The sequence below is a fragment of the Ixodes scapularis genome, unplaced genomic scaffold (genome assembly GCF_016920785.2).
Source record: "Ixodes scapularis isolate PalLabHiFi unplaced genomic scaffold, ASM1692078v2 PGA_scaffold4__175_contigs__length_147842914, whole genome shotgun sequence".
Classification (NCBI taxonomy): domain Eukaryota; kingdom Metazoa; phylum Arthropoda; class Arachnida; order Ixodida; family Ixodidae; genus Ixodes; species Ixodes scapularis.
This window is the reverse complement of record NW_024609879.1, coordinates 98,143,367-98,161,572: the sequence shown is the minus strand read 5'-3', so window position 1 is coordinate 98,161,572 and position 18,206 is coordinate 98,143,367. Positions and strand designations below refer to the sequence as shown.

The 18,206-nt window shown below is 46.5% G+C and overlaps 1 protein-coding gene across 1 annotated transcript; it reads right to left on the bottom strand.

The window, feature by feature from the left end:
• Positions 1 to 9,888: 9,888 nt before the first annotated feature.
• Positions 9,889 to 16,808, bottom strand: LOC120841866. The gene is made up of 4 exons (XM_040212861.3): positions 16,721 to 16,808; positions 14,642 to 14,819; positions 12,820 to 12,961; positions 9,889 to 9,978 (listed from the first exon to the last, which is right to left on the bottom strand). Exons 1-4 carry the CDS (start codon positions 16,806 to 16,808, stop codon positions 9,889 to 9,891), a joined length of 498 nt encoding a protein of 165 aa, XP_040068795.1.
• Positions 16,809 to 18,206: the final 1,398 nt, after the last annotated feature.

Below are 18,206 nucleotides of genomic sequence, written 5' to 3'. Positions count from 1 at the left end.
ATTCATCACCCTTACTACGAAATGTCAAATTAATCTCACGTTGAGATACTTTTTAAAAGTGGAGATGACCAGCATTAAATGTTGTTTCTTTATCACTCCTGTTCATACTTTGTATATTACTTCAGTCAAAAGACACCACCAGTGTTCAATATGGCTCGTCCGAGCACAAGCTTTTCAGCCTGGATAAGGTGAGCATGAGTGAGCACGTACTAAGCAGTACCGAAGGTAATGAGCGTGCACTGCTGCATTTTTAAAGTTTCATAAATGCTCTTTTTTAGAAAAAAATAAAAGCCAGGCATTGTTGTGGTATATTCATAACATTGTGGCTTTCTTGAAGAATGCGGGCATTCTGAAGGTGTTGCCGAAGGCTTGCCAGGGTGACAGCGCGGTCGAAGGCGACAAGTGCGAGCTAGTACACGCTCTATCGCAAGCTCTTGTTCTGCGAAAGCGCTTCTCAAAGTCGCTCTTGCATGCCTGTAGCCTTTGCTGCCCTACAGTGGTAATGGTAGGCAACTCCGGCTGACACAAGAAATCATCCCATCGCTGCCACACTCCGTTTCCCTTTAAAGGGCTGGTGAACCGAAATTTGGATTTCAGAAAACGATGCAGAAGCCGTAGGCGGGACGCTACAATCCCTAAAACACTACTCGTAGTCACAAGGCGATATCTCGAATGGACGGCCGTATTTTTGGAGAAAGAGGTTGAGATTGAACGAGACCGATGAGGCGCGTGACGTCGAGATATCTCGTTTTCTCCTCTCTCTGCTTCGCCCTTTCAAGGCGGCGAGGTGGAGGAGACGCGAGGTCGTTCCCTTTCCTTCTCGGAGAAACAAAACAAACAAATCTGTCAAATGCGCCTCCTATTTTTAAAAATAAGGTCATTCATTCGAAATATCGCTGTATGAGTGATGTTTTGGTGTTTGTAGCATCTTGTTACACGCTTTTGCCGCCGTGTTTTAGGGAATCCAGATTTCGGTTCAACATCCCTTTCAGTGCAAGTGAAACTGAAATGCCAAGAATGAGCACGTTGTCCTGAACGACAGTTGCACTGCATAAGCGCGCATGCTTAGCAACATTCAAAGCATGGAGCTTGCTCTTAAAGCCTCTGCATCAGGCTTCCTGTTGCAGCTTGTGGTACCGAAGCAAGCTTTTGGGCAGACACTTTTTTATAAGCAGAAACTTCACCTGGCACCGCAGAGCTCCGACCGGTACTCGGAGTACTTAGTTGCGGTACTTTAGATAAAACAGAAGGGCAACAGGTGAAGTAGAAACTTCACCTGCACCGCAGTGCTCCGACCAGTACTCGAAGTATTTAGTTGCGGTATTTTAGATAAAACAGAAGGGCATTGAGCAGTGCAAAGTATGATTATTGTCAGGTAAGAAGTATTCAGTTGCAGTAATTGTTTTGCTTTACATACAAAAAGGCTGGAGTATGCTTAAATGCTGGGCTAGCCCAATTGCTACCAGGGGCCCTATGCTACACGACGGGACCAAGCGGAATCAAGGGACCGGGAGCCATCCAGCGACCTGGATGCAAAGATGGGTTCAGCTTCCATGGGATTGGTGCCACCTGGATCTTGTCCCAAAGGGCCAGCAGCAGCTGGATAGCCTCGCATTGCGATGCGGGGATGGGGACGCCGAGCGAGCTCGGGGCATGCCGCCCACTCAGTGTGAGGGCCAGGTGCTCCCACTGACTGGCTAGGTGCATGTGGACGAGTTCCTGGAAGGTGTTGTTTACACTTAGCCGCCGGAGCTTGGCGTTCGACGCGTATGGCGGCACCCCCCGTGCCAGCTAGTACCCCTTGCGAATAATCACGTCCATCTTGCCCTTACCTCTCGACAGCAGGTTAAGATACGGATTTGCGCAGGCGATGTGGCTCACGACGAGTGGTTGGGTCAGCCGGATCAGGTCCGACTCCTCGAGCCCGTGTCTGTGACTCGTTATCCTTCTCACCATGCGCATGACTTGCGTGGTTGTCTTGACGAGTCGGTCGACCGTGTACTTGGGTCCGCCGTCCCGCTGGAGGTGAAGGCCCCAGGATCCGAACCCGCTTCACCACCGGCACGGGGGTACCATCCTTTAACGTGAGGCGGATGTCCGCCTTCTTCTTCTTTGGGAATTGGCTTGCCCGCGCGGAGGAGCAACAGCTGAGACTTATCGGGGGCGCGCTGGAGGTTGCCGGCCTCGAGGTAGTTCTGCACCGTCTCAATGACTTCTTCGAGGAAGTCTTGCCTCCCGCTGTCCGATCCCGACGTAGCCCAAATCGTCAGGTCGTCCACATAGAGTGGCATAGAGTGTATGCTTCATCCGGGGAATCCGTTCCAGTAGAGGAGAGGGCTTGCACATCGCCAGGTAACAAGGTGGGTGACAGGACCGAGCCTTGCCGATTGCCCTTGCTCGGTATCGGGATGGTGCTTGTGCGGATGGACTCAATTCCGATGGTGGCCATTCAGTTGCTCAGGAAGTCCCGCACATAATCATACATCCAGGGCCCGCACCCAGTTGAGGCCAAGTTCTCGAACACCAGCGTGTGACTGACGTTGTCAAAGGCGCCCTTTATATCCAGGGCCAGGACCGCCCGTGTTGTCGTACAGGAGATTCTGTCAAGGATATCCTCCTTGATCTGAAGCAGGACATCCTGCGTGGAGGTGTGACCAGAACCCGAAAATGGTGTTCATGGTGGCATTGAGTTCAATACAGGATGGTCCCCTCAAATATTGCTGTAAACAGCTCATCAGGGCATGGGCATTTAAAAAACTGAAATGGAGTGTCCAGGTCTGTGACGCTCGGCGGTATACCTGATAACTTCTATTTCTTTTGGATACTTTTCAAGGGAGTATATTTTCCACTTCGGGGCACTTTTCTTGTTTCTGGCACTTACTACTGCAGGAACTGTTTCACCCTCACTTTCTTCTTTGCTTTCACAGCACTCATTTGATGTTAATGCGGAAGGGAATTGGCCGGATTCCACTCTTCGTTCCTACGTAAAATGTGCTGGCGTCCAATCCCTGCCACAAAAAGGGTACTTAAGATTCCAAAAATAACTAAGAGTCTGTAAACATATGATGCCAGCATTTCTTTTTTTTATTTCCAATGAGCAACATTATATTATGCCAAAATTCTCCCTAAATGCACACTGCATTTCACAGCGCGCTAAACTCTGCCGGAAAAATCGGCGCCTGCACGCAAAGGGGCGTCGTTTCCTCAGCAGTGTATTTTACCTTGTGAAATTTTAAGGCGCTCCTTTCTTTTGCAGCTAGAACATCCTTAAAAATACTAAAAATGCGTTCGCCACGGACGACCGAGTCTTCCACCGGCAAACGTTGTCGTTCGCATACGATACGCCTTGAAATTTTCACCCCATGGTCGATCAGGCGCCGATTTTTCCGGTTGCTTTCCCATACCTTGAGCCACCCAGAAACACCGCGCGCCCCCGTAGAGGAAAACAAAAAAAGAATGGAACGGCATTGAGTGTTTTGTTTACTTACCGACTTTGTGCGTGGACCGCGCCACGTTGCGCTGCCTGTTGCACCCGCGTTTTGGAACTAATTCAGTTGACAGTTCCCTCCGAAGATGAAGCCACTGAAGCCACGGCGGTAATCGGACTGGTAGGCTGCTCCCTTTCGAGCGGGCAGAAGAAGGCTACGAAGAATTCGGCAGCGAACGGACGAACACTGTTGTGTTCGTCCGTTTTTTTTTATCGTTCCCCATCTCAGGGTTTACAAGATGAGGAAACTAGATTACGTACAGCTTCAGTAGTCGACGCTTTGTTTTCTCGATTGCGTTCGCGGCGTTCACCGTGGACTCGCGCACTCGGCCGTAGCCGAACGGCCGAACCAGCTGGACGGCTGCCGGCGCGCGTACCGACAGCGTCGCCATAGCAACCACGCCGCGAGTGTGGTTGCCAGACAGGATTCACACGATTTTTGTTTTTCTCGTCACTCACGTTGAGTTACTAGAAGTTAGGCGCGTATCATTATAATACATTATGCTGTAAGAAGTTATTAAGGGATATGTATACCTACCTAAGACAAATGCAGAAAAAATATTATTGAAAAATAAAATTGGCGTAATCTTTTCATATCTTGATTAAGACCAGCGTGGTCACCGGGCTAACCGATGCGCGAAATAGGAGGGCATATATACCGCTCGGGGCACTTGTTGGATTGTATAAGTAGGATGTATGTACTATTTGTTGTGTATTGTGCAATTGATCAGTGCTTGTATGCCCTTGTGTATGTACAGTGTTGTGTGTATGTCCATGTCGTAAGTGAATGTAACCGCGCGGTGGGCAGCAAGAAATCTGCTGTTTTCTTTTTTCAAATGTTGATCACTTCTTTTTTTCGTCGCTAGATGGGGGTTGTCGCCACCCAATTTGAAAAGTGTGCCGGTTGGTGGTCTATAACTATTAGAGGGATGGATGCCATTAGTCCATCCGTCGTGTTGATCGCCCCGAGTTGTTCGGTTCCGCTGGTAGCTGTGTCGTCGTGTTATGCTGCCTGATTGCAACAAAAGGAGGTTAGGCGGCTTCCCCAGCGCGTGTTCTAGGTGCTGAATGCCGCTGTTCACGCACAAGCGTTCATGAGTGGATAACGCACGTAACAGAGGTGAGCACAGGCAATAGTTAATCGAGAGCCACACGGAGCGCGAGTGCGATACCTCCTAGCCGCTGTCGACAGAGGGTGTCGGAGCGATTCGTTGTCAACTTGTCCACGGCAAGTGAGCGTTTTGTTCAATAAAGCCAGCCTGTCAGTGTTTTGTAAAGCTATCCCTTCTTTATAAGCGCTTCTGATGCGATGAAAATGCGACCGGCATTGAGCAGGCCGAGCGAGACTTCGGCGACAGTCTCGGCTGTTCAGTCTCCAGCGGTTTCGGCCTTACTCGTATTATTTGCGGTGTTGGCGCTTGGACATAGAGATGTTTGGAAAGTTTTTTGCGCCTACAGATGACACCAAACGAGCGTGCGAGCCGTATGCTCTTGCTCCGGCGAGAAGCCGCGTACGGCTCGCCAGGCTCGTATCGCCTGTCGCATACTGGCCGCCATATTGTTTTTAGGGTGTTAGCAGTTAACACGATTTTCACCACCTCCGGCGGCTAACACCCTTACACGAATAAAGGCGTTAGCCAGAGGACGAGCCATTTACACGAATAAGGGTGTAAAAATTTTAAGTGTGTAGGGGCTCTGTCTTATCGTAGTGCGCCAGGAGTGTCCTCTTCGGGACCAGTTTCTTGAGCTCTTCAAAAGCTCTCTGATGTTTTTCTTCCAATCGCCATAGAGTGTCTGTCTGTAGCAGCTCATATAGTACGAATGCTACTGTGGTTCTCTGTTCTAAAAAAACGGTCATAGAGGGACAACATCCCCAAAAATGACTGCAGAGTCTGCTTGCTAGTCGGAGCGGGTGCTTCCACTATCACTTCTACCTTTTCGTCTGTAGTGTGTATTCCTTTAGCATCAATCTTGTGGCCCAGAAATGGTACTACTGGTACACTGAAGCGGCACTTAGCCTTGTTGAGACGCAAGTTCTCCTGTGCCAGTCGCTGTAGCACGGCTGACAATCGTTCCTTGTGCTCTTGTTCCGTGGCACCACTGACAATGATGTCGTCGAGGTACACATACACACCGATTAGCCCACTAACGGTGGTCTCCATGAACCTTTCAAATATTGCTGGCGCTGCTGCCACACCGAAAGGAAGCGTCTTCACTTTGTACAGTACTTTTGCTGTGTTTACGGTGAGCTGCTCAATCGTAGCTGTAGTCACGTGAAGCTGTTGGTAGGCTTTCGCTATCGAGAATGCCGAATGTAGTTCCTCCCGCAGACTGCTCAACACCTCCTCTGTTGTTGGCAAAGGATAAGACGCCTTTTTCGTGGCCTCGTTCACGATGCTGCGATAGTCACCACTCCATCGTTCCTACTCACCAACGCCAACGGCGTGGCCCAGTCAGAATGCTGTGTAGGATTCAAAATGCCTTGCTGTTCCAGTCGGTCAATCTCCGTCTCGACGGCTAAACGGAGCGCAAAGGGGACGGGCCGCACTTTCAGAAACTTGAGACGCGCTTCATCTCTTAATTCCAGGTGTACTGGTGCTCTTAGATGACCACTAATGGTCTCGGAAAAGACTGGCTGAAATTTCTGTAAAAGCTTTATAATGTTGCCATCGTGTGTGTTTTGGTGAATGCAACTGACTTGAATGCCAAGTGGTCCAAACCAGTTGTGTCCAAGCAAGTTGCATCTAGCAACTTGGACCACAAGTAATGGAAGCTGGCAAGTGTTGCTTGAGTGGCTGACATCCACTGTTGCTGTTCTGAGGACTTCAATTTTCTGGCCTGCAGAGGTGCGCAGACGAATGTCATCTGGTTGTAAAACAGGTGGTTTTGTAGTGCATAAAGCTCGAAAAGTATCACTGCTGACAAGATACAAGCGGCACCTGAGTTAACCTTAAATGTCACTGGCTGATTCTGTACAGTGAGTGTCACAGTGATTTTCGGGGTAATGGACTCGCTAGATAATGAGTGAAGATCATGTAATGTTGACGCTTGTTGTTCAAGAGGTTGAGGTTCTCTTGATCTGCCCAAGTAGTTGTTGCGTTGCGGCCCTTTCTTTGTAGCTTTTAGAGCGCAGCTCTTAAAGGGGTCATGAAACGATTTTCCTACTTCTTCCTCCTTAGCTTTAATCCTCAACTCAAATGCGAATTGTGAAATCACGTGGTCGTGACATTCCTTCGGCACCGGTGCTATGACTCCTAGCTTTCACCGTGCTTTTTATGCACACCATAGAACTTGTCATTCCCCGGTGACGATAAGTTCCGTCAGGGCACTCATTGGCCATGAACGCGAATCCAAATATTCGTCGACGGATTGATTGTCGAAGAGCGCATACGTCCGAGTGACGCAGTTCTCGTGTCCAATGCGTGAGCTGGGCTCTGCTGACGTCAGTGTGGCGCCGGTGACGCGCTTTTGGAACCGCTGATGTATCATAGTGAAAAAGCGGAGAGCTTTCGAAGGCAAGGTGGTACAAAATAGTCCGCTATATTTTCGAATGTTCGTACCGAAAAGCTGGCTTTTGACTTTCTAGCCTCTTTCTTTTGGCCAACTAAACGATATGCGATTAGTAAAGCCCTAATCTAAAATCATTCATCCCAACCCAAAATTCGTTTCATTGCCCCTTTAAGGCCGGTTCACACATGCAGCGAAGCGCTAATGTAGCGCTTCTCACGTGTCGTCCGCTAGTTATTGTCTGCCATGAACAACAGTATTGACGGTGTGTTACAAAGCTGGTGAACGCTTCCGTCAGCACGCGCTTAGCGCGAGGTCAGCGCTACCCTTGTAGCGCTCCGCTACATGTGTGAACAGGCCTTTAGGCGCCCGTTTCCGTCTTGAGCGGCGTCGCCGTCACCGTCGGCGTAACCACGCGGTGCATTATGGGTAAATTTCCTTGCTAAATAGCGGAAAACTTTCCTCGCGATATCTAGCGGAAAAATTTCCCCGTTAAATCTAGCGGAAAAATTGTCCTGCTAAATCTGGCGGAAAAGTTTCCCCGCTAAATCTAGCGAAAAAATTTCCCCGCTAAATCTAGCGGAAATATTTTCCCGCTAAATTTAGGGGAAAATTTTAATTTTCCCTGCTAAATGTGGTGGAAAATTTCCCCGCTAAATGTAGCGGAAAAATTGTCCTACTAAATCTGGCGGAAAATTTTCCCCGCTAAATCTAGCGGAAAAATTTCCCCGCTAAATCTAGCGAAAAAATTTCCCCGCTAAATTTAGCGGAAAAATTTTCCCGCTACATTTAGCGGTAAATTTCCAAAATAGATTTAGCGGAAAAATTGTCCTGCTAAATCTGGCGAAAAACTTTGCCGCGAAATCTAGCGAAAAAATTTCCCCGTTAAATCTAGCGAAAAAATTGTCCTGCTAAATCTAGCGGAAAAATTTCCCCGCTAAATGTAGCGGAAAATTTCCCCGCTAGATTTAGCGGAAAATTTTCCCCGCTAAATGTAGTGGAAAAATTTCTATGGTGGTGTCACGTGACCAGGAAGGGGGAGTCACGTGACACCCCCAGGTCACGTGACCCCCACGTGATTTTTGTGAGGGGGTCACGTAACCTTGGGGTGACGTGACCCCATCAAGGTCACGTGACCTTTGTGGCCTTGGCTCCTCCTCCTCAAGAGCTGCGCTCTAATTCGGCATAACAGGGAGTTGTAAACGGCTTTCATTATTTTTCCTTTGAAATGCAGGCTTTCTCGATATGGCCTCGCTTCTGACAGTAGTGGCACGTTGCTGTCGCGAACTTGCATGAGTTGGGGCTGCGTGTTTCGTCACAGCGCCAACAGCGTTGTCCTTGCCCAACCTGCGTCTTGTGAGAACTCCTCAATCCTGCGCTGGTTGTGGCCTCGTTCACTTCCGAGTGGTCGGATTTCAACTTTTGTTGTTACTGAACAGCGCTCTCTGCACAAACCGCGAGATCATAGACCTTGGAAAAAGTCATAGGCCTTGGATCATAGGCCTTCTCCGCGAAGAGTCGCTGCTGGAGGTGCTCGTAGCGTAGACCACACACGAGCCGGTCGGTAACATCAGCTCCAATGTCAGCAATGTCGGGTTAGCAGTCCTAGCTGCAGTTCCTCTCTGCAGCGTCGTCGCTGCTCCAACGTTCGCTGTTCCAGTTGCAGGTGGCATCGTGGTTGCGATCGCCGATGGCAGCGTTCCAAAATTACAGTGCGTGGCTAACTTGCGCAGCGCTGCCACGTAGTCCTTAATCGATTCTCCTGCCAGCTGGTTGCGTCGCTGAAACATGGTCCGACTGTACACTTCAGACGGGCGAGGGACTTTATCCTTATGGTCGGCGGCCATTCAGTTCACGATCCTCCGCGAGGTTACGCTTCTCCAGGATACACCCTTTCATGACATGAGCATGTTATTATCTCTCCGCAGCAAATCTAATTGAGGTATCAACAGGGAGTTCCCGATAAACGAGGATCGCGTTTTTTGGCTCGGGTAAATAAACTAAGCGTCGCAGGCAGCTCAAATTTTGCGAGAATGTGACGCTAGCGGTTGGGATAGAACGTAAAAGTTTGTAAACATCACGTTTAGCTGGATAGGAAGATCAATCATAGAAACAAAATGTGTCTATGAGCTATGCCTAATATCGTTAAAACAAGAAATGAATGAGTGCCTGTAGTCTCGATTTCAGTGAAAAAAAAAGTTCGTTACGGCAATAAAGAAAACAAAGTTCTTTCTTGTTGAGTTTTTCTTTCCACTGAAATAGATGCTACATGTTGTCACAAGTGTCATTTCTTATTTTAACAATATTAAACTTAGGTAAACATCAGCTAAAAAAAATCGTTTCCTCAATTACCTTCTAATCAACGTAACGTCATCTTCTGAATTTTCGCGTCCTACCCCAACCACCTGCGTCACATTCTCACGGAGTTTGCGCATTCTGCGATGCTGAGTTGATTTACTCGGGTCAGAAAAGCACGCTTCTCGTGCCTCGGATACTCCCTTGTACAATAAGAAGGCCAAAAGACGAATGACGACACCGAAGAATGGATGACTAAGCAGGACGCGTGTACACATTAAGCCACACCTCGCATTTCTTAGGAGGAACGTTAGGTTAACATAGTAAAAAATAAAGACATTCGCAAAATATAAACGTGCGTATTTTATTTTGACACGGACGTTCTTCCACAGATTCATCTGGTAGCTTGGCTCTCGAATTCGGAACAGTGTTTGCATAATGGTTGAACCCGACACGTAGAGGACATGAGACAAATTTGTGTGATTCAATTGCCATATAATAAATGATCGAATAAATATAATTAATTAGTTAATTCGCGATTGTTGGGTCCAGTGCAGGGTCCGTTGGGCACTTGCCAATGGTGGTGGATATGCATATTATCAGTTTAGTTGGATCATGACCGTAAACTGTTGGCATCCCACACTTTGTCCTCCATTTAGGATGTTGAGCTTAATCTTCACATTGCCGTTCTGAAAGCAACGAGACGAAGTAAATGAAACCTCTGTTTTTGTTTTGTTTATCGGCTTCGATATAAACCTCTTCAATAAAAGAACGGATAGTATATTTTGGCACGAAAACGGTTAGAAAGAGGAGGACGATCGTCATGCCCTGTAAGGCTGTCCGTAATTATACCTATATATATATATATATATATATATATATATATATATATATATATGTGGTATTCATCTGGGTTATCAACTGGCGAACTTGTCAACAACGTCTAGGGTCCGTTTGTTTGTCTCAGGGTGAAGACATCCTTTGTTGCACTATATAGGCCAGCGCGTGACGTTGGTGCGTGACTTGTGCGGTAATTTAACGTCTAAGCATTACCCAAGACTACGATCTCGACCTAAGTCACACCGGTTTCCGCTCACTTCACAAGACATAAAACAACACGACTGGGCGGAAAAACGGCACCACCCAAACAAAAGCGCGTGTTTGTAGAAAGGCACTCTAACAACACGTAGAGGAAATCTGACGTCATCATAATGAGGTCGACCGCAGACAGATTGGACACGAGTGGTGCGTCAGCGTTGATCTGGCCCTCGTGTCCAATCAAATCGTCGAATGACGCTCGGCGTCTAGCTATTCTATGCGAAGCGCAAGTTCGTCTGCTGCTTGCACTAGGGTTTCGAGGATGTGAGAACTAGTGAGAACCATGAGCTCTTGAGCTCTACCCACAAAACTTGAGCTCTACCCACAAAATAGTGGGTAGAGCTGAAGGCATCTAGCATTGAGGTCTACCCACTATCCTTTCAATCAAAGCCAATCAGAGCTCGGCATCAGGGTGACGTCACCGCAACTCCTGCGCAAGCAGCAGACGACTTGTTCTCCGCTTAGGGTGATGTTTCGTGGATCCAGAGGAGGTTTTGAATCATGCCTCGATTGTTTTCGGTTGTGTTCACCCGGTTCGATTTTTATTCACACGTGAAATAGGGGGTTCTCATAGACTAAAAGGAAAAGCCCAGGGCATTTTTACGGCGGCCATGAAGTATTGGACACTGCTAAATTTAATCTGCACCAACCGCACTCCTCCCATACAAAATTCACGTAGGCGAAGCTCGGGCGACGAATCATGTCCTCCCAGTACTTTAACGCGATAGCGTTTAGGAGCGCGTGTCGCAAAAGCCTGAGTCGGTTTTGGCGTCGGAATTGGCGTCGGTGGGACGGGAAAATCCTGATTGGTCAATAGGGTCATGACGTCACAGCACATGACCTCGCGCGGGAATTTCAAACAACCCATAATGCTCACGTGAAACGTGACGTCACGCGTAGAATGAAAGTGAATAAAACGTGACATGCCATGCGAAATAAAGATCACCGCACGTCTCAAATGATTTCACTTCATAAAGTAATTAATTTGCCTTAACGAAAAATAAAAAAAAAACTGAAGAATCTCAGGCAGAGACAGGATTCGCACCCACGACCCTTCGGTTGCGAGCCCGACACGCTACCAACTAAACGAAAGTAACTGGATCGTGGGAAAGTAGCGCCAAGCTCCTCGTATGGTCGCCATTTTCGCCCTTGAAATGAACAATTCCTCCTTGACCTCTCCATTCTTGGGGAGCCGATCTAAATTCTCCGGTGACAGATAGCTTTATCGATACGTTTCTTGTATACCGAGATTTCGCTATTCGCACACCGGCGAAACAAGCGTACATCTTCGTGCCACCACCACATGCTGTGCCGGTGCTTAGATGCATTGAAAAATAATTCGTCTGTTTCAAAATGCGCTAGAGGAACAATATAATTGTAAGAGATCCGTGGAGATAGGCATGATTGATAAGTTGATTGCATACACAGTGCCAAAGACGCTTATATTGGCGACGAACGCAGTACGATGATGCTTTATGGTGATCTTGGTGCCACTGGATGAGAACGACCCTCTCGGAGCTGTGAAGATTGGAGGGAACCGAAATGGCGATTGCCATAGCAACAGAGACCGATTAGTTTATCGCACTGCGAGGTTTTGGTCGTCTTAATGTTAGTATTTGTTTGTGCTCGGCTAGCGGACTGGGAAGGAAATGGCGCTACCTTCCCATGATCCAGTGACATTAAACTAAACCACAGAAACACTAGATTGAATCTTTTTTTAGAGGATTACGCGGAGATGTTTGCACGACTTGGAGACGAGCGGCGGTTTATGTGCTTACGTATTGCGTTGCACTCTTAAAGGCGAAGTTTAAGCATCCTGTATTGCTATGTGCGTGGGTTAATCACATCCAGGCTAACCATAAACACTCCAAAACTATATTAATTGAATAAAAGCACGAGCCTCAAGCCTCAATCACGTCGTACATTATACAAAAGACACGATGTTCGCTGCGAGCATGATTGCAGAATGGACACGCCACAAGCATGTTCGAAGCATGTTTTGCTCCATACATGCTTCGAAGATGTCAGCAGATCGTTTCTGTGTGACCAATGTGACCGTTATACAAGGACGACTCACGCCTAAAGCCGGGGTCACACTGCTTATTCATTATACAAAAGACAGTCTGCATACAGATTCGAACGCGAGCCACAACGAGATACGTACTTCGAATGCCGCGTGGCCATGAGTTCAAGGATAAACTTGGCACGCGGCATTCAAACCACGGATATTGGGATGACTCGTGTTTGCAAGCTGTCTTTTGTATGATGTATGAGCAAGGTGGACCGAGATTTTAGCGCTGCATTCTTGCAGAGAAATCCTACAGTGTGCAAAGGCTGTAGACACTATGTTTCTTTTTAAATAAAATGACGCACTCGTAGCGAATGCCAGTGCCTGCAGCCTCATGATTCAGAACCTAGCTAGCTATACGTACCCCAAGAAGAAATTTGATATCTGTGGGTAGTGGAGCCATCAAGGATTCAGTGTAGGTGTTAGGAGTGATAGGGCAGGTGTTGTTCCAAAGGGATCCAAGACCTTGTTCGACATTGGACGTTCCACCGCATAGGTCATATGTGCTGAAACACGAAGATAATGGCGTTAGAAAGAGACGTGTACAACTAGAAATACCAAACCAATCCCAGGTAACACGCCAGAGGAACGCCTATTTTGGTGCGAGCCTTGCCAATCCTAACTTGGCCCTAATGCGGTTTTGTTCCAAGACGTTAGTTAGTGAGTGAGAGTGCTTTTCTTTTGTGTTCCTATGTCTCTGGCTCGTCACATAATTTCTAAAGTTTCAGACTTGAGCCAAAGACGCTGGGTATGAACCGATGACGGTGGTGAAATCTGGATCTGGCACTTGTTCGTCGATTTTTGGCCCAAAGATATTGGATGACAGCCAAACTACCGATAGTATCCAAGAAAATGGTGGCGTTGCTGAGCACAATGAGCTTGAACACGAAATTGAAAAAGATATATGATCGTGCTACACTAAAAAGGGACGTGGACAAGAAGAAATACACAACGTGTATATTACTGGCAAGATACTCAGACCCTGACCGATGAAGGTCAAGTATGTCTCTACCTTGGCTTCTTGAAACGTTTTAAGACTCTAAATTAAAAAAAAAAAGAAATCAAAATGTTGTCACGAAAACCTATGCCACCTCATTAAACGCGTTCTGAGCGTGCACAAGAGGTGCAACCGAGATTATTGTTTCAAGTCAACAGATTCTCAGGTGGTCGAAATTATATGTTAGTTATTCGCTGGGGCTTGTCAGATACATGCCGAGTTTGTAAATATAAAAAGCCAATATTTGCTTTTTTTTTAAGGACGAAATTTAACATGCTTTATTACGCTCGAAACATAGTCCGAGGATTGATTTGTAGCTAACTTTTTGGTAGCCTCATCAGAGCCACCTTTTTTAAAGTACTATATTGACGTACGGGTAGCGAATAAGAATGGCACGACTTTGCTACTAAATGTATCTCCACTTCAGATTCCCAAACAAAGCTGTTAACTGGTTGTGGCCATTACATTTGCAAGTTGTGGAAAGCATACTTCCGACGTATGTATGCATTGCGCGACACCGTTAGAGCGAACGCAACTTCAACTTTTTTTTTCAATTTACTTGAAAAGTCTATTGGCAGGAATCAAAATTTATAATTTATGCTGGCACCCTAACTCAGCACTATCAAAAATTGTATTAGTTTTGATGATAAACTTTGCCTCATCCTACGATGGACTCAAGGCCGAAGCCACGGGCCGCTATTCCCAATCACGTTCCACGCTATACTATGACCAGCTTAACATTGATTAGAGGTTAACGAATAATGCTCCGAATCAAAAAGCGCCGCATCATTCCTTTGGCTTCGACGCTGCAAAGAACCTGTATGTCGCGACTTTCTTTGCGTTGTAAAATTGGCGAGTCACTCAGTGCTGTTCGATTCAAACTGCTTTCCTCCCATCCCGTGAAAAGTGATCCGAGACACGGGCACCGATTCGTGCATCGGAGCGAAATACCACACAATTTCTAAGTGGTTCGTGATTGGGTTTGACGTTCCCGTAGCGTTTGTGTCTTCGATACTTAGAGTGCTTCAGTACTCAGAGAAAAACAAAGTAAACTGGCTTTGGGGCTTCTTCGGGCCAGCAGTGTCGCGGAGTTAACCTCGAATGTAAAACAGCGGTCATTATAAAACACCCGCCTCCCAAAAAGTAAGAAAAGTTATCTATAAAATACTGTTCAAATTTTCACACTCACCATGTACCGACATCATTAATGCATGGTATGGGCAGTCCGTAGTTGGTGGTCATGGTGACTTTGAGCTGAGGGCTGTTGTTCAAAGTGGTCATGATGTTTACCGTGAAGTTTAAAGTCATGGTCTGTCCCAGTCTCGCGTTTGTGATGGCAACATTGCTCAGCTTAACCTGTTGGGCAGCTGGGAAAAAAGAGGGTTGATTTTGGTGCATTGCGTTGAAGAAATATAAAAGAAAATCCCCCGCATTTTGGTTCACCAGTTTTACTACGCTTATTTCGGCTTATTTTTGCTTCGTCATCTTGAGTGCGCGGCATGAATCCTGATAAACTACTTTTGAAACTTTCCATTTCCGTTGGGTATTTTTCCACTTACATTGTGTGTGATATTCACTGCACCTGTTCTTTTTTTGCACACTATTTACGGAATGCCTTTACACACGCGACTGACGTCACACTTTTTTTTTTCATTATACCTGTTATTTATTTTATCTTCGCTTCGTATAAACTCGATTTAAAGCTTAAAACTATGCTTTTTATTAATTCGAAAGTACTTTCAAAGACAAAATACAGATTCCAGTGAAGTCGATTCGGTATTTTTGTGGCGTTAAAATTTCGTTTCAGAGCTTCACAGAACTCCATTGTGTTCAAATCAGTTTGTTGATTTTTGCTGTAAATATTAAATTCACATTTTGACCGTGTCTAAGAACGGTAGTTTAACTAAAACTAAATGCACTAAATAGTCTTTAGAGTAATGACTGCAGCTATATTTTTGCGTAGAATCAAGCTTTGCCACAGGTTTTGGCCGACGTACATATAAAGGATAATGCAAAAAGTGATATTTTTGAGACTGTTTCCTAAAGCAGCCCACGACGAAGGAACTCTGTACCGCGATCATCTCATAAGACCGTATATATAACGCTGAAAAATGTGCGCTTCAGAACAATAGCTGTCGCCAACACCGGGAATGCCATTGCAACAAGATTGCGTCACACTCACACACGAGCCTCTACCCCCCCCCCCCCCCCCCCCCCAACCACCTGCGCCCTTCATTCCCCAAACGTCATCACTGGATGAATAAATGGATGAATGCGGCTAAATTCTTTGAATCGGGCGGCAATCTGCGTCACATAGCCAGTGCTTTTGTTTTTTTATCCACGATTGGATCCACGCAGCGTCCACCTAGCTTGCGTCAGCGTCGCCGCCAGCACGTCTCGGGGCGTCCCACAACAAGCGCGACGCTAGCACGCGGCGACACAACGACGGTCGCGTCTACCGCTTTGCGTCGACTCTTCTTGAGGTTCAGCTTGTTTTCCACTTAGGGCGGGTCGGGGATCCACTAATGATGACGTCGTGCGCAGGCCTTGTGTTCTAGGTACTATTGCTTTGGAGCGTGGGTGCCACGCTTGCAGAAACTTAACCGAGAACTTTGTGCCCAAGACACACTTTAGTACTTCAGCATATGCGCGTTTTGTTGTAGCCCCTGACACGTCCGAAAACGTTGTTTGAGTCTGTCTAAGAGGCTTGAAATGTAAAATGCCAAAGGTGCAGCTTCTTTAGGCACTGAACCAAGTGTTCCGGAAATTACCGAATTAACGGAGGTCCCTTTACTTTTTTTTTTCTCCAGAGGGCATCTATGGTTCTACGTGTTCGCTAAGAAACACCGTTTTTCCTTTTGATCTTCCGTGTAGCCTTACCTATTTATTTTCGGAACGTCCCTAAACGTACTCTGTCGTGCAGGTTCGAGTCCAGTTCAGCCTAAATGATCATGTAAAGAAAGATACTTATATAATTGACCTCGCTTTCGCCTTCGCTTTTGCTTTCGCCTCAGACAGCTGGGCGGCCATGAGGAGAGACGTAAAACCTAATACTTAGTGAGACAAAGGCGAGCTGATGACACCTTTACCATGGGTGTACACCGAAATAAATGCTGTTCATTTGAGAAACAAAGCAGTCAATGAAGTTACTCCGAGATGGGGCTGTCTCGCGAAAATATAGTCGCCACCTGATTGGCCGCGAAGCAATAATGAAAGAGACTCATGACTCCCCGTTACGTTTTCCCTGAGTAGAGTGAGGAATTCTTACTGGAGCAGGACGTAAGCGTCGGTGTCTGAGTAGAAGCCACGCACAGTCCGGTCATGGTGGCGCCGATCATCAGGACGAGGAACATCATTGTGGTGCCAGTTGCGAGATTAATAACCAAACTGGAGACAGGGGATACTTCAGTGCCCGAATCCCGGAGTCATGGTTTCTTTTTGTACCTTTGAAGCGGAAGTGAGGCCTATAAACAAAAACTGTCACGTGTTAACCTTGACACGAGTTTGCGCAGTGTTGTGATGTTTTCGACTTGCAGGCGTCGCAGCTGCACCTCGTATACGTCGTATGCGTTTGGTACCTCGAAAAGCCTAGATTATTTTAACATGTGCGGAAACAATAATTTACACCCGGGGAAAAATAACACCCGGCAAGGGACCACGTGCCTGACAAGTTCCGCTTCGCTGTCGAAGTCAACCTACATTCGGAGTTATCAATTTTGTGCCACGGTGTCAAGGCAAGTGCAGCGTGCACACTGCAGCAGTCCCGCGCGGCTGCGGGAACACGTGGGTTTGCCCTTGCGCCTCATCCCTACTCACATTCTCGCGAGGGAGATGGTTTAGACCACTGCGGAAACAGACATGCGCAAGCTACTGAAAAAAAAACAAAAAAACAAACAACCAAACAAACCACGTAATTAAATACCGTTGCTTGTTACCCGCTGAAAAAGTAACAACTTACATTACTCGTTACTGAGATTTTAAAGGAACTTTGACTCAAAAGTAAGGAGTTACTTTCTCGTTGCTCTAGAGGAGTCGTTCACGAAGCAACAACCACCTTCTAATATTTTGTTTTAGTAATAATACCTACCTTTTCAACGTATCCACGGATTTTATTTTTATTTTCTTGTTGGTTTTATTTGCCAGACGCGCGCTGGGATAACAAGCAAGTAGGGTGTAGCTTGTGTTGTAGACGTTCTACTCCAGAAGTAATTAAATACCGTTACTCGTTGCTTCATCAAAAAGTAAATAAAATACGTTATACGTTTCTTTTCTTGAGAAGAAATGAAGTCGTTTCTTCGTTACCGAGAAATGTAACTGAATAGAAGTAACGCGTTACTTGTAATATGTTACGTACAAGTCTGGCTTTGTATTGCGTTTCATTTGCACTCGTTCTCCTGTGATGAACATGCGCTGGACCACTAGCGGAAGCTACGCAACGCAGCGGAAAATATTTGACGCTGGGTATAGAAAGGTTTCTCTTCACGAAGGAAACAAGTTACAAACTTGTTTCATCGCTTTGCTATAGGCTTAGGTGTTTTTTTTTTTAGTAACCCGAGAAACAAAAAGTGCTTACCTGAGTCCATGTTGATGACATTCCACCTTCCGGTTTCTGATTTTCCATTAATTAAGATAAGAACTCAAGCCTAAACACACAAGAGTGATAGAAAGATAGCGTCTTGGTGAAAGGAAATTATGGTGTCTTATTGGCCGCACCAGGTCCAGAGCGAGGTCTGCAGGTTTTATCTAAGTTTTTC